At 36.9% G+C, this 15704-nt stretch overlaps 1 protein-coding gene across 6 annotated transcripts in view; it reads right to left on the bottom strand.

Moving 5' to 3' along the window:
* Positions 1-12337, bottom strand: part of LOC309879448 (solute carrier organic anion transporter family member 1C1-like) — a 38441-nt gene extending 26104 nt beyond the window's left edge. For 3 of the 6 annotated variants that reach the window (XM_082763109.1, XM_082763114.1, XM_082763113.1), the window contains exons 1-8: positions 12240-12330; positions 7799-7953; positions 5491-5632; positions 5271-5403; positions 3009-3124; positions 2084-2230; positions 1869-1967; positions 781-1026 (exon numbers count right to left, since the gene is read on the bottom strand). In XM_082763109.1, the coding sequence (XP_082619235.1) occupies positions 781-1026; positions 1869-1967; positions 2084-2230; positions 3009-3124; positions 5271-5403; positions 5491-5632; positions 7799-7930 (1015 nt within the window). In that variant the 5' untranslated portion in view covers positions 7931-7953; positions 12240-12330. Of the gene's footprint in view, positions 1-780; positions 1027-1868; positions 1968-2083; positions 2231-3008; positions 3125-5270; positions 5404-5490; positions 5633-7798; positions 7961-8943; positions 9003-11342; positions 11472-12239 lie in introns of all 6 variants that reach the window. The other 3 variants (XM_082763112.1, XM_082763111.1, XM_082763110.1) reach the window with 3 other exon arrangements.
* Between the last annotated feature and the right edge of the window lie 3367 nt (positions 12338-15704).

Raw genomic sequence — 15704 nt, 5'->3', positions numbered from 1 at the left:
TTAAGTTGGAAAAGATCTCTAAGATCAAGTCCAACCATTAACCTAGCACTGCCAAGTCTACCACTAAACCATGTCCCTGAGCACTACATCCACACATCTTTTAAATACCCCAAGGGATGGAGACTCAGCCACTTCCCTGGGAAGCCTGTTCCAATGCTTCACAACCCTTTCAGTGAAGATTTTTTTCCTAAAATCCAAACCTAAACCTCCCCTGGCACAACTGGAGGCCATTTCCTCTTGTCCTGTGGTTGTTGCTTGGGAGAAAAAATGGAATTTTTCCTCATTTTTGGGAACACAAAGAACTAACTGTCATCCAGGCCATTTTTTTTCTTATACTGATAGCTTGAATAAATTAATTTTATTTAGCACTAGACCATTGACCTCAAAAAAAAAAAAAAAAGGAATAACTACTTTTACTATGCATTTTGCCTCTTCTCTCTCTCTCCCCTTTCCTTAAAAACAGGTAAAAGAGTGCTTGGAGACATCACACATTATTTATATGCAGTATTATTTTATGGAAATTTTCAAGGTTTTAATTGAAAGTTTTAATGAATGTTAATCGTCTATCATTTTCATTGGCAATCTCTGCTCTGTCATATGCTGTTCTTGAAGAAGCTCCTTAACTTCTCGTAATACTTATTGGACACTTCCTTTCCTGGGGATAGCTAACTCATTTAGAATGAAGTGTATGGGAGACAAAATATTCTGAAGAACTATCACATTTCTGCAGTACTTTGTGCCAATTACTTTCCATATTTATACAACATACAAAACACTTGCCTTTCATCATTGTTGACCACTTCATTGGCTTAGGTTCTGCAGGAGTAAGTGTCTTCCTGATGGCTCCCGTATTTTCCAGGAGACTAGATGAAGTTTTGTCATGATTAGCTTCCCCTGGCTTTTTCAGACTCTTTGGCAGGAAGCAAAATGGAATAGCAGCTAGGAAACTGATTACTCCACCTATTAAAAAACCAAGCCACCATGCACCCACCCAGCGGGAATCTTGTGGAGTGATAGTGATGCTTCCTAGAAATAAAAGAAACAGAACCAAGTTACTTAAATGAGACAAAACTTCCCACTTTTTGTCTGCTAAAACGGCTACATTTTTGCAATGGCTGAATTTCAGTGGTAATGATAATTATCTAATGAGAGGTCTTTCACCCATTGAAGGCATCAGGAATGATACCCTCAATGGCGTTGTTTAATCTGTCTGTCTGCATCTTATCTTGAGTGCCATTCTGTGTCACACCGGATAACCTAGAGGTCCTTATCCAACACCTAGGAAACTGAGTGGCCAGGAAACACCATCTCAGAGGTGATTCCTGCCTCTAAAGGGAATATGATGTAGGGCCATAGCCACCACTTATGGGGATTACCCTGCTCCCTTTAGCATTCTGTGGATGTGATTACATACATGTGTTTTCTTTTCATTCAAATAAGCAAGAACTGGCAAAAAGAATATAGGCTACTGCAAACATTAAATGAATTGTAAGTAACATTAAATGCCCAGCTGAAAGAGCTGGTAATCCAATAAAACAAGATAATTGGTGTGCTAACAGAACCCTCTTATTAAGATCCCAATTTAGAAAAACTTTGGTCTGTAAGAGTTCTTGGTACTAATGTTTAAAATTAAATGTATATTTTAATCCTTCAAACCTAAAGGAGGATTCTAAAATATTTTCCTTGTATAATTCTGCCTTTGTCCTAAAAGCTTTCAGAAATTTATAACAAAGTCTATAATAAAATTATCATAATTTAGGTAATTGAAATATAGTTTAATTAATACAGTTAATATAAAAAATCTGGTGTAGAGGAACCTGTTGGCAACAGGCATTAGGTTACTTTCACTTTACCTCTGCTTCACTTACCTAAATCCACAAATCCAACATCCACATATAGTTTGGCACATAAAGATCCCAGCAGGAAACCAAACATTGGGCCGAACATGCCTATTGTGTGCAAACATGCTGGAAATATAATGAAGCAAATGCTAGTAAATTTCAATGGCTTAATGTTTTCTTCTGCAGAGGATGATCAACCTCTCACACTAAGAATCTCTCAGTTTACTTTATGTTGAGATTACCTACGTATACAGGAACATCCTCTTCCTTTGCAAAATCATCAAGATAAGAAATGCCCAGTGGTGTTATTGGAGTCTCACCAATTCCACGTAACATATTTCCCAGTAAGATATATATCCACATGTATGATGATGGTTCCTTCTCACAATCTGTAGATAATGAGAGGTTACGTTTTCATAATAGAATAGTTGAATGGGGAATAGTGACAAATCAGAGGAAATTCAGCACATGATCTTAACTTAGTATTTAAGGCATTAACAGCATTCGCCTTATGGAAGTTTAATGGCAGGCTGTATTATAACTTTTAATAATCTTTTAGTACCACTTTCCTCCACCCCCATTTTATTTGGTTTCTAAAGATACAGATAAATATCACCCATCAGAAAAAATGTCCATATGAAAAAAAATACAGACTGATATTATCATAAATATGTTATCTGTCATATAAAACTAGAAGTTTTTAGAAGATTGGTGGGACACAGCTTGACTTTTTCTCTATCTGTGACAACATGTATAACAGCTGTATTCCATATTTTAAGTAAGATCATAGAGATCTCCATTTATTTCCAGTTAACTCTGTGCGACTTCACCCCCCTCCATATCTCTTCCAACCCCCAAGCCCCTGGTTCTGAGTAACTGAATCCCTGCAGAAATCTCTTTGCATCTCCTTCAGTGTTAGGGTCATTTTATTACAATTCGGAAGTGAGAACATAGGAAAACTGGGATCTGGATCCTAGTAATTTGTGTTTGCTGAATATTTCTTCAACAGATTTAATGAACAAAATGCACTGAAGTGTTGGTAACGTTCTCAGGTAAGTAGAGACTGAGGTTAGAAACCTAATTGGGAATCTTGTATTGGGTAATAAGTTACTCCACTTGCAACCAAAGGTAAAACTAACTCCTGTATTTGTGCTTACAGTTCCTTACCTGATTTGGAAGTCTCCAACAAGGTTTTGTTCACATCTTGACGAAGGGAACATGGATTTATGCTTGAAGTTAAGTTGGCTGAAGGTGCTGTATGTGATGCTGTCTCATACTTATAACTGAAAACACACAATATTACATTTAGAAGCAATGATCAGTAGGTAAATACCAGTGCAGTAGGGCAGGAACAATGCAACTGCTGTTTCCCTAAAGAGAAAGTTATTTTTGTTTAAATATCAATCCAGACTGCTACTGAAGGAACAAGAAGGAAAATTACTGAGCATATTTTAAAAATATGGAATAGCAAAAATAAAGAGCAAATAAAAGTTAGAATCGTGCATTTGGAAGACAAAACCTTTTAAGCTGGAAAGATCAAAAGGGCTTTTGAAAGCAATTCAGATAGGGCTGAATTTCTGCTATCAACATTTAGGGTCTATTCCAAGTGAGATCCCTATGTTGACCAAACTGTGGAGGAGAAAAAGGAAAATCTCTGGATTGTGAGTCTCCCTTTTTATCTTAGATACATATTTGTGGGAGGATGGGGAAGATGTAAGGAATGGAGAAGTCATCCTCAGGAGGTATCTATTTGCCAGTTATTTGGCATTGGATTTAGAAATAGTTGTTGTATAGTAGCAGGTAGATAAATATAGTGTTTAAATGACACTCTATCTGTGTATATGGGAAGCAAACTGAGCATCTCAGGTGCTGGAAGTTTTTTGACTGCTTTAGCATCATGCTTTTCCCAGATATGAGCCCCATCGAGTGCAAAGTACACTGAGTTTAGAAAGAACAACGTGGTAAAACACACACTGCTTCTAGGAATTAGGCTGGCTCTATTAGACAAGGCAGGCTTATTTTTGAGGTTGAAACAAAGAGTGTTCATCACAGGAGATAGTGCATAATTTCCTCATGAAAATTGAGGTCCAAATTCATGAGAGACTTTATGAGTTTCCCAGTGTAGATGAGACAGATACATAGCTTGGCTTAAGCACTGGAAAATACAAGTCTTAATACTAGTGCAAGATCCACTATCGTGACAAAAAATATATATGTGTGTATATATATATATGCATTCTGTAGGTTTCTTTTTGCATTAGTATAGCTTAAATTATTCTAATACACTTAAGAGAGCAACAGAAATGTGTTTCATTATGTTATCACTGTATCAAAGCTATAGCTAGAAACATTATTGCATATAAGCAAAATACAGTAATTCTCTGAATCAGGAGAAGATGCATAGAAATTATTTTAACCAGCCACGGTAAGTCAATTTAACCAGACATGAGCATTTGGAACAGAAAATGCCCTTGGACCAGTTCTATGAGCACTGATGCATCTGCTGGCTCTGAAGCTGAAAGGCTGCTTTGTGTGAGCAGTTGCTACAGAACAGCACAGAATTTGTTTCACAAATACACCATCTTACACAAGAAGGTTTTGGTTTCCTCTTTCAAGGAGATGGATTTCTTCCAGTGAGGACTTCTGTAGGTTGATTTCTTCAATGAGTAATCTCTGGAGCCCTGATTTTACATGAGAGTTACTCATTACTATAAATAAAGTCATATTTCAGGTAGAGATATTCACCAGTATAAGGTTATCAGCTCAGAGCTGGTTGAGGTTCTGCTCAAAACAGCACAAATTTCAACTTTTTTTTTTTTTCAAATCATATAGGTGACTTCTATATTATGTGAATTCTGATAGCTATATGAAATTTGGTTCATAATAATTTGACTTTCCATACTACGTTATCCTGACATCTGTTAGCAAACAGCCATACCACATTATTATATTACCACCGATTTTCTCAATAAGGTGTTCTTACAGTTAGCCATTCAGAAAGAGTATATAATTTGTTAAATAAATAGTATCAGGGTAGTAGCATAGTTGAAGACTTTCAAAGAACGTGATTTTTTAAATAAAACATGTATTTCTATTGATTTTGTAAAATGACTTACTTCTCTGTCTCTTCCCTGCACAAGTCTGACTGAAAATGAAAGCATATGGATTTTCATGTTGTTTTTGTTGTGTTTTTTTGTTGTTGTTGTTGTTGTTGTTTGTTTTGTTTTGTTTTCCAGAAGTTGATCTTTTACTTCAGAAGAGTCATATTTTTTCAACCAGATATAATGAATAGTGGTGTGCAATTCATTGCACATTAAAGTGAGGTGCTATAGGTTTTTGGAAATCTAAGTCTTAAAATATAGCAGCTTTCATTCAAAAATCAGAAAGCAATATCTAATTTCACTGAAATTAGTCTTGATAAGTACTTACTATCCCATGAAGAAATGAGGCATTGCTGTTAAAAGACTCCCTAAAGCCATAGTAAAGCATCCAACAGCAATGACTTTGGGCCTGTGAAGTTTAGCTCCAAAGTAGCTTACAAATGCAATCACCAGCAAATTACCTAGAAAGTAATGAACCAAAATTAATGTCAGATGCTACATCTCGTAGTTCTCTAAACAGTCTGCTGCATGTTACAGAATATTATTACCCATCTCAAAGCTCCCATCAATGAAACCAACGGTAGAAGTTGGAAGGTCAAACCTTCGTTCAATTTGTGTGATGGAACTTTTCATAATTACACCAGACAATGCTTTACTGAAGTAGCTGAATGACAAAGCAGCAAGAAACATCTGAGGGAAGATTAAGGCAAAAAAATAATTAGAAGTATGGACAGGAAAACTGGTAACATAGAGATCAAAATATTCGTAAAACTGTGCAGAACAAGCATCATGTTTATTTGTTACTGAAATTGCAGTGACAACATTGTGTGTGAATTTTCTTGTACCCTAGTTATGAGAGAGTGGTGCCAGGGTGGACTCACTGATGTTTGCTCCCTGCTTAGGTTTTCCCCACAGCAAAGGACTGGTAGTGGGCGCTGCACTGAAAGCAGGCACTTGCTTTATTCATGTTCAGGGTTGCAATGGCTGACAATGGTCAGACAGCCTGATCTTTCCTGCCTTGGTGGTCAGAGGTATTGCAGAGGAGGAATCCTTTGGACTGTAAAACTTAAATTTGGCAGACAACTCACTGGGGACTGTTTACCTTACTGGCATCCTGTGGTTAAATTTATCAAAAAGCTGAGGCCCATATTGGGCAATCAAAATGGTGAGATTTCTAGATATCACAGAAATGTAAAAATTTGCCACAGGTGAAATACCTCATCAAGATAGATTTAATGAAACTAGTCCAACCTAAAATTAATCTTAGCTCCAATTATTTTCTGCTTCGGCCACTTACTTTATCTCAGTTCATAACCATATAGCTAGCCATGGCACCAAAATGGCTTTATGGCTTTATGCAAGTTTTCATGGTATTCTAGTATATGGAAGGCAGTACAGGCTGATTTGAGTTCCTCTCTGTCTAAAATATATTTTGAAATATGTGAATCATGTCTGTGTTGCTTCTATATCATGTATTTCCTAAAGGAAAGCTTGGCATTCTTTGTAATTTTATAGTTACTTCCACTAACACACATTGTGGCTTTTGCAAATAAAGGTGTATTTGATAACAAGTTAAACTAAGTTTGTTTAAATATTATCTAACTATTTCAACATAATCTAAAAACAAATAGACTTATTGCTCACTGGGTAAAAGTTCCAATACAGCACAACTTTGGGTAAGTAAACAAAAGTCAATATATGTTCAAACTTTGCAATTCTATCTACTGTAAGAAATGAAGTCAAGCACATGCTTGAAAATAGGTGCATTTATTTTGTTTTAGTCAAGGAATAAAGAAAAAATCACATAAGTGAAGGCTTTTGTCCTGACCAGTTTTGGATTTCCTGAGTTCAACTGACAAAAAATCTGTGAGAACCATCTTTCCTGCCTTATGCCAGCAGTGGTCTCAGAGGTTTTGGCTGAAATTGCAAACTGCTGATAAGCATGAAAACACAAACAAAAATGACATAGATGTTTTGGGTTTGAAAATGCAGTCCCCATGTAAACCCTAAAATATTTGACAGGAATGTGAGGTAGAAGAACAGTTTGTCTTTTGTTACGTGCAAGGTATTATGTCTACTAAACTCTAATTGCCATAAAGTCAGTCACAGGATGTTGCAGATACAGATCCACAGTCTTGAAGCATTGCCCATGTATATGATGGCAAAGTTTGTCCTGTGAGTCTCCTGTGAGCTTAGATTCTATTTTTACAGATGTATATGGGTGGCAGATGTGAGTCAGATAAAAGAAGAAATGTAACAAAGTTTGCCTGATCCTCGAGCCAAACCACTCCGGGTGTCTGAGAGGTTTACAGTTGCCTATATTTTACAAATAATCTTTTATTTGTACCTCAGCCACAAGTAGTAAATACTGAAGTCTTTAACAAGAAAGCAAAAACCTCACTAGTTTACTACCTTTGTTCAGTCTGTTGTTCCTGTGTTCTCCTGAAAACGTAAGTGCTTGCATGAATCAATGGATTACACGAAGTCCTGGAATATGATTCAGCTCACCTCGTTTTAGCTCTAAAAATGGGTATTGATAACAACCTCTAGACTTCAATGTTACCTGTTTTAGGATGTTTCAAGTCTTCCACTGGAGACTACCTGCCTTCAGTGACCAAAATGGGGACTTAACTATAAGTAATTAAAGAGTAAATATGTTAGATTAGAATTTTTATTTTATTTTATTTTTAGGGCAAAGTTAGATGAGATCCAACCCTTCCCTGCACCTACAGTATGTATTTAGTTCCAGAAAAGACAGGGGGAACAAGAAGTAAGTAAACTGTAATGCCAAATCTTGAATGAGATTTCTTAACATATTACATCAGTAATTTGTGGTGATATTGATAAGAACCAAACCTTTAGTCCTGTGCAACAGGTAGTCTTCTTTTTGACTGGTAGATTTTTGTTTGCTTCATCATCCAAAAGCTGGACAGGCTCTGCTTCCTGATTTGAGTCATCAACATTGCTGGATTCAGTTTCCACTGTCATGGTTGATTTGTCTACTGAGTGATCTGAACCCAAGAGAAAACAATAATAGATATAAAAATACATATGTCAAAATAGAGTTGTTTGATAATTTTTCTAATGAAACAGTAGTTATGAGAAAACACTGAGATGGTGAAACTGAATCTTTCCACTGGAAAGGTTTGGCTCAATGACTTAGATCTTTAAAAGCATATACCTGTTTAAATTTGGAAGTATCTTGTTTTGACATCTTTCTTTTAAAGTGAAATGCCCCTTCACTCTCTCTACTGCCCCTACCTCTCACCCCATTTTTTTTCTTTTTTTCTGTCTATAGTGATTTTAATGCTAAAAAGACTATTTCCACAAAAGAGTAAGAGGAAAAGTCTCTGTCCAAAAGTGAATTAGAGGGGTCAATATAGCATCAGTAGTGAAGCGCAGGGAGTACTAGGAAAGCTCTGACTTTGTGGGTCAAGTGGCTTAGGACCCAATCAGCATTTTGGAAAGACATGTAATAACACTGTGCCATCCAACTTGTCCTTTTGCACTGACCTGTTGGAAACAACTCTTAATGACAAGATGATAAATTATTTTATCTACCTGACCTCTTTTAAGGAGCTTATATGTTTTTGCTTTTTTTTTCTTACAGTGTTATATGGGGTTTTCTTAGTCCCATTCTGTCCACAGAGTGCTATCTATATACCCTGACACATGGAGTCCTCTGCAAGTCAGGATTTCAGCAGAACTGCTCCAGTTCCCCTGGGAAGAGAACACCTAGTATCCGAAGAGGACAGATCATTTCCTCCTTTGAAATAATATATTTTTTCTTGAAAGACTAGTTGCATGATTAAGTTGGATTTGGTTTTAGTGCAATGAATGTTACATACTTTAGCTTTTTTTTTTTTTTTTTTTCCAGTTTCTTAATCTTTATATTTGAGAGATGGCTAAGCAATTATACAGAAAAAATATTTCAGTGAAATGCTTTAAGGGAAGCCTACGTATATACTTGCAAAGTTTATTCAAAGAAGTAAAACACTTGCCCGTTTGTGCAACTCCAACTACAAACAGAACAGATTTCTGAAGGAAGATCCAGATGACACTGCAGAGCCCCTCGGAAAAAAATGGATCAGTTGAAACAAAGCTTTCTTCAGATCCTGTAGATCTTGACACACAGGGGAGATAGGAGTATTGGCACTAATGACCCCAAATCATAGCTCACAGGAACTGATTTATTTCACCTTTCACAGTACTCTCCTCATTTCAGAAAAGAGTGAGAATGATAGAAAGAGAGGGGAGGAAACTCATACAAAGAGAGGCTTTCCATGCTTGAATGGAGTTGAAAAAAGTTGGATGAACTTTTCTAGTGCTGGAATAAGTCCATCTGCATTTGCAAATTGCTTTGCCACAGGCCATATGGCAGAGTAACACTTTTCAGAGCATTTAAAGGGTAGGCATTCGGGTATGAATTGTGTATGAAGAAAAATGTTTTTCTTCACTCAGATGGAACAGGGTTAACACATAAGGATGTTTAAAACAAGTACACAAAAAAAAATAGATTGAAATAATTTTCTTGTCATTAAGTTAATGAGCATGTTGTTTAGGTACTAATGCTGGCAGAAACAACACCTTTCCTTTCCCATTGCTTCCCACACTCTTCACTCATGAAAGTAACACTACTTCTGTGGCTGTGCTGTAAATCTGGGTCAGAAAACAGATCCACAAAAGAAAAAAAAAATCCTTCCTCAGACAGATAGGAACAAGAAGAAGAGGAAATAATATTTTCTCATGTCTGCATAACTACTAACAGAAATGCTTGTGAAATGAGATTTTTAGCATTCAGGGAGTCAGTACTTATAAGCACATTGTCCTCTGAAATTTAACTGTCCCGATATAATGTGAAGGTATTAGCTTCTCTGTTATAAGATACACAAAGGACTACAGTAAGATGCTGGGAAAACATGTCATTGCAGGTAACAGACCTACAGAAGTTGCAGTTTTTAGAGAGTTTGAAGGTAGAACCTGAATATAAGGAGAGAATGAGTTAAGACAGAGAAACGTGGATAAAAATAAGAGGTAAAGTAGAGAAAAGACAAAGGCAGTTACGTATCCAGAACTGTAACTGAAGAAGTTCAGCAGGACATCCTGGTAAATGTTTCAAAGACAGATTGTGAAGGCACAAAAAGGGAGGACAGTCAGATTTAAAGTTGGAGCAGTAAGTATCAAAGGAAAGGTTAAGAAGTTAGAGGTAAATAGTGAAAAAGGCAGCCAGAGGCAGAGGTTAAGGTATCAAGCAAGATCCAGGATGATAAAGAGAAGAAAAATAAAGTAAAAGTCATCTTCTGGGGGCAAAAGCTACCTGATGCACACAGAAAAATGTGAAGCCAGATAGAAGATGGTAATTAGCTTCTCCAGAGATCTAGGGAAGGACTCTCAGCCAAGAACAAGTGTGACCAGTTCCTGTCATTGTTGAATAATGTCTTATCACTGCTTTGCAAAGATACTACTGTAGAAGGTGCTGCTTTTGCTGTGGAAGAGTGGGAGAGGGGGAAGTGAAAAGATGATGCAGCCTGTGATGGAGAAATGTCAGAGTGAGCTATGTGCAAGGATCAAGAGTTGGAGCTGCTGGCAACATCTGCTGTCCTCAGTTGACCTTGACCTATATGGAAATCTGTTGAAGATCAGGGCTGGGAAAATGCCATGTCACAAGAAGATAACGGAAAAAAAAAAAATATATATATATATATATATATATATAAAACATTTATTTGTTACTGATATCAACATAAACTAGCTGTTGAGCATGACAATTTTAAGTATTGATGAAGTTGCTATTTTAGCTTTATTTCACTAGGGTGTTTTTTTTCCCCATCTTTAATAAATCAAGGAGTTGGTACAAGCTGAGGAAAAATATGAAATGTATAAGGAATGTGTGAAATGAAAGTAGGAAATGAGAAGTATCAAATGTGTTCAATCAGTTATATGACTTCCCCAAAACTATTACACTTCATCTGCACAAGCCATTCTGCTGCAGTAATTCCTTGAGGTATCTGTATTTGCAGAAGGGCAAGATCAGTCAAATAACATTTTTAGGTTAGTCAGGTAGTCTCTCAGCCTAAACAAAATCCACACTGACTTCCTTCCTCACGGAAGAAAACAATACTATTTCCAAAAGCAAGCATAAGGAAAGCAAACAAAGAAGCCCCAAGCCATATTGCGAGAATGAAAATTAATGCTCTTCTAGTTTAATTTTCCATCATACTAGGGGAACATTTGATGAACAGCTGGTTACAGCACGAGACAGCTTTGGTCTTGTGCTCAGTACGGACTCTGCTGAGAAACAGAAGAGGAAAGACCAAGTGTCTTAACCAGTAATCATCATGGATCATTTGTGCTGGAGAAAGCTGAGAGATTTCACAGAATTGTGTGAAGTGTGTGGCACCTTGCAAGCCCATTCCAGAGGGTAGCAGCCACTCTTGCAAATGACAGCCACAGGATTCTTCAGTGTTTCATGGTATATGATCTTATAGGGCCCATGGCCTATCTCTGTTCCTGCAAGGTAGATCTACCCCTTATTGAACATTAAAAATAAAAGAATAAGAATAAGAATTTAATAAATAAATAAACAAATAACAATAACAATAACAATAACAATAAATAAAGCTTGGTTTTCCACTCCTTAATTATATGCAAATTAATGTGAATAAGAACACCAAGGTAAACAACTTAGCACAAATAACAGATAATTCGTTTACAAATGTCAAGACAACAGTTTGGATTTTATGGATTTTTCTGTGGATTTTATAGAAGTTATAAAAGAAAAATACAGTAATTCAGAGGAATTTTCAAAATCCAGCAAAGACACTAAGTCCTTGGGCTGTTTTTCACTGTGGTGGCATTCTCAGCAGCTGTATCACTACCCAATAGATTACAGTATCACAAATCAAGAGACAGATTTCTTCCAGTAGTTTATGGAACTGTATTGATTTACACTAACTGAAATGTTAATATAGTTGTCTTACTGATTTTTAAATACATTAACGATTCATAATAAGATCTGTCAAGTTAATGTACTATGACAAATGAATATCACAGTACCATGCAGGCCTAAATGCTACTTTCATTGTTCATGGCATATGATGCTTACAGTTTAGACAGACACATAAAAATCCATGATGCCATCATTAAAATGTTGATGTTTACGACAGGAACGTTAGCGGTGTAATTGGTCACAGGATACGCAGCAAGTACTACATGGGTAATGTTTGATAGCTGCAAACGCTAAATGGCAACATTTAGCGGTTAAGACAAACAAAAAGAATATTAAAGAGGTTCCTACCTAGATTCTGTATCCACAACAACAGCAGTTATATTACCACACAAATGCTCAAAAGCCAGAAGATTCTCTCCTTAAGCAAGGCTGTGTTGGTACTTGGTAGAAGAATCATTAACTTCTAACACAAACTATGGTTTAGGCAGTTTTAATCTTGTCTCCTCCCAGTTCTGCCCTCTGTTAAAGGTCCCAAAATACATGTTTATCTACAGTGGTCAAAAATTAATTAGGTAGAAAATGTGCAAGTGTGTACTATTTGTATACCCTTTTGTGAAACATCTGATTTCCTCAGCTTACTGAATTTATAAATTCAAATAGTTCACACCTTCCTGGCATTTAAAAATTGGACATCCCAACTTCAGAAGTGTTCCTGCTTTAGCTATCCTACTGATAGCTAAAATGTATTTGGATGAGAAGTTTTATTTTTCTAGTGTATGGCTAATTTCTGTTTCATCTAAGCCATGCTAGAGCCAGCCAAGGACTTGCAGGAAGAGAAAATACCACATATTTGGTGTATTGAACAAACTGGGTGTTCAAAAAACACTTGTGCTTTGAAGAATGTTCCGGTTTATACCTCAGTGTTACTAACAACACAGGCAAACCCATCCCAAAAGTGTACTGGGGCTGTGTGTACTTTGGATCAGCCCTTTACCTGCTTACAGCTCTAATTCAAGGAAACCTGAGCCGGGTTCCTGAGAAGTATTTTATTTGATTACACTCTTGTTGCTCTTGTTGTGGATTATGCCTGATTCCTAAGAGTACCTGTAGTTTTTTTGTTTGTTTGTTTGTTTTGTTTTTGTTTTTTAAAAAGTCAGTTTTATAATATGTGAACAATAACTGCTCTCCACCTAGATGTTACATCAAAATGTGCCATTCCTTGCATTTTGTGCACCTTCACTGCCACCACAGTCACCTAGGCCATTCTTTAACCTGCTATGAACAATTACAGACTACTTAATACCCTGACCTTTGGATAATCTTAATTAAGTTTGGTCTTCAGTACTGTTATCAGAGATATCTTGCACTGTTCATGGCTTTTATTTCTGACATTTAACCAGGCAGTACCATAGAAAAAGCTACATAATTATCAAGAAAATGATAGTCACACCAAAGTTATACGGCATGGCAATTCACATGCAGGCATTAATAAAATTATAAAATAAGAATGCAGTTGGAATCCTAGATCACAAATCCAGCCTGCAATCTCCTTTGGTGAAAAGGCCACACTCTGCCTTGAACACAAGAATTGTATTCCTCCCAACTCATCCTCTTCTAAGGCTACTGCAAAACATTGCTTCCCTGGTACACAGGAAACTTCTGGTTTTCATGTACTGGGTCTGGCTGGGAGGGAGTTAACTTTCCCTGCAGCAGCCCATACAGTGCTGTGTTCTGCACTTGTAGCTAGAACAGCAGTGGTATCCACACCAGTTTTGTCTAGCACTGAGCACTGCTGGCACAACACCAAGACTCTCTCCAAACCCCCCCAAAGCCAGTAAGCTGGGGGGTAGGCAAGGGGTGGGGAGGGGACATCGCCAGGGGAGCTGACTTAAACTGACCAAAGGGTTATCCCATGCCATATGGTGTAACACTCAGCAATAAAAGGTGGGGAATGGGAAAGAGAAGGGAGGCTCTCCTTATGAAGATGTCTTCTCCTCACAACCACTATGTGCATTGAGGCCCTGCTTCCCAGGACATGGCCAAACACGTAGAAACACAGCCAAACATGTAGAGAACTTTTTTTTTTCCTTCCCTCTGTGCTTCCCCATGGCCTTTGCTTGCTGTCCCACCCCTACCACACATGGCCCTTTCTGTTTCCTTTAATTAAATTATCCTTATCTCAACCAGTGAGCCTTTTTTTTTTCTTTCCATCATACTTTCTTCTCTGTCACCTCTTCTTTTGAGGAGGGGATGTGAGAGAGCAGTTGTGGTGGAGTTTGTATGGGGCAAACCCAGCATATCCATTCTATGAGTATTCACAATCAAATTATATCCTGGTTTTGCACTGGCAGAGTCCATTAGGATTAAAAGCTCTTCTGCTCAATCTAATACTTAGCACTCAACATTTATTATAAATGAAGACAACACAATTTTTCAACCTGTTTTACTAGGTAAACAAGATAATCAAGTTCAATCACTTCCTGAAAAATAGACTTTATTGCTTCTGTAAGCACATCTTTGGAGCCCTTAGTTACAGTGCTTTCCAACTGGATCCATATTTCATCAATGACCATGACTAAAAATGTAAAAATATTCCAGGTGTAATCTCACCAGTGCCACATTTTGAAATATTAACCATGCCTTATCTCTAGCCTTGTCTGATATATTCTAAGATTACATATAACATTTTCAGAAAAGTACATTTGTCAGGGTTGCTGATAGTTATCTATGATTAATGGATGCACTCAGGGTCTTCTAAAAAATTTCCAGCTAGGGAGTTTCTACCTTGGAGCAGAAACTCCTGTCACTGGCCACTAACTGTGACACTTTCTATTTGACACTGTATTCCACTCGTATTTTGCCATTCTCAGGTTCATCCTTTTTTTTCCCTTTATGATATCCAAATTCTCCTCTGTATAACTTTGCCATTTAACTCTGTGCCTTTACTGTCATTTTAAAAAGTGAAACTGGAACGTCACACATAATATATTTAGAAATCTAGTAACTGTAATGAAAACTGAAGAGACAGACTGGTGCCTAGCTGAGAAACCTAAAAGGCTCATATTCAGCTGGCTTTCAAATAGCACCTTCAGGTCCTTTTCTGCCAGGCAACTTTCCAGCCACTCTTTCCTGAACCTGTGTTGCTGCGTTGGATTGTTGTGACCCTAGTGTAAAACTCAGCATTTAGCCTTGTTGAAGGCTATGCAATTGGATGCGGCCAATAGGATCTAGACTATCTAGATTCTTCTGCAGAGCCTTCCTACTCTCAAGAAGATCAACATACATTTCCAGCTTGGTGTCATCTGCAAAATTTCTCAGTGCGCATTTGATCCCCTCATCAAAATAGTTGATAAAAATATATATTTTTAAAAATGGCCCCAATACTGAGCCCTTGTGAAAAACACTTGTGAGCAGCAGCCAACCACATTTAACTCCATTCCCGATTACATTTATAACAAGATAGTATTCGCTACTGTTTTATGATATTTTTCAGTGAAGCCTTCCATTTGAAAGGTTTCTTTTTCAAGTTACCTTCAGACCTACCCAAGATATGTTAACAGACCTATCCAAGATTTGTTTTGCCTTTTGGTCCTAAAAATACAAAAAGGCACTGAACTAAATGCATTTTGTAATTTTGAAGTAGAAGACGCTATAGAAAAAGTGTCACTTTCTTTTTTGTATAGCAAAAATTGAAACAATATTACTTTATTAGTTTCTTCATTCTAACATACACAGAAATTTCTCCTTTTTTTTTTTTTATTTCTTTTTTTTTCCTTCTCCTCTGTATGACACTAGTTTATAGGTTTTCAGGAA

The sequence above is a fragment of the Aythya marila genome, assembly GCF_965140915.1.
Source record: "Aythya marila genome assembly, chromosome: 1".
Classification (NCBI taxonomy): domain Eukaryota; kingdom Metazoa; phylum Chordata; class Aves; order Anseriformes; family Anatidae; genus Aythya; species Aythya marila.
The sequence above is the reverse complement of the archived record's forward strand: the minus strand, read 5'-3'. Positions and strand labels throughout refer to the sequence as shown.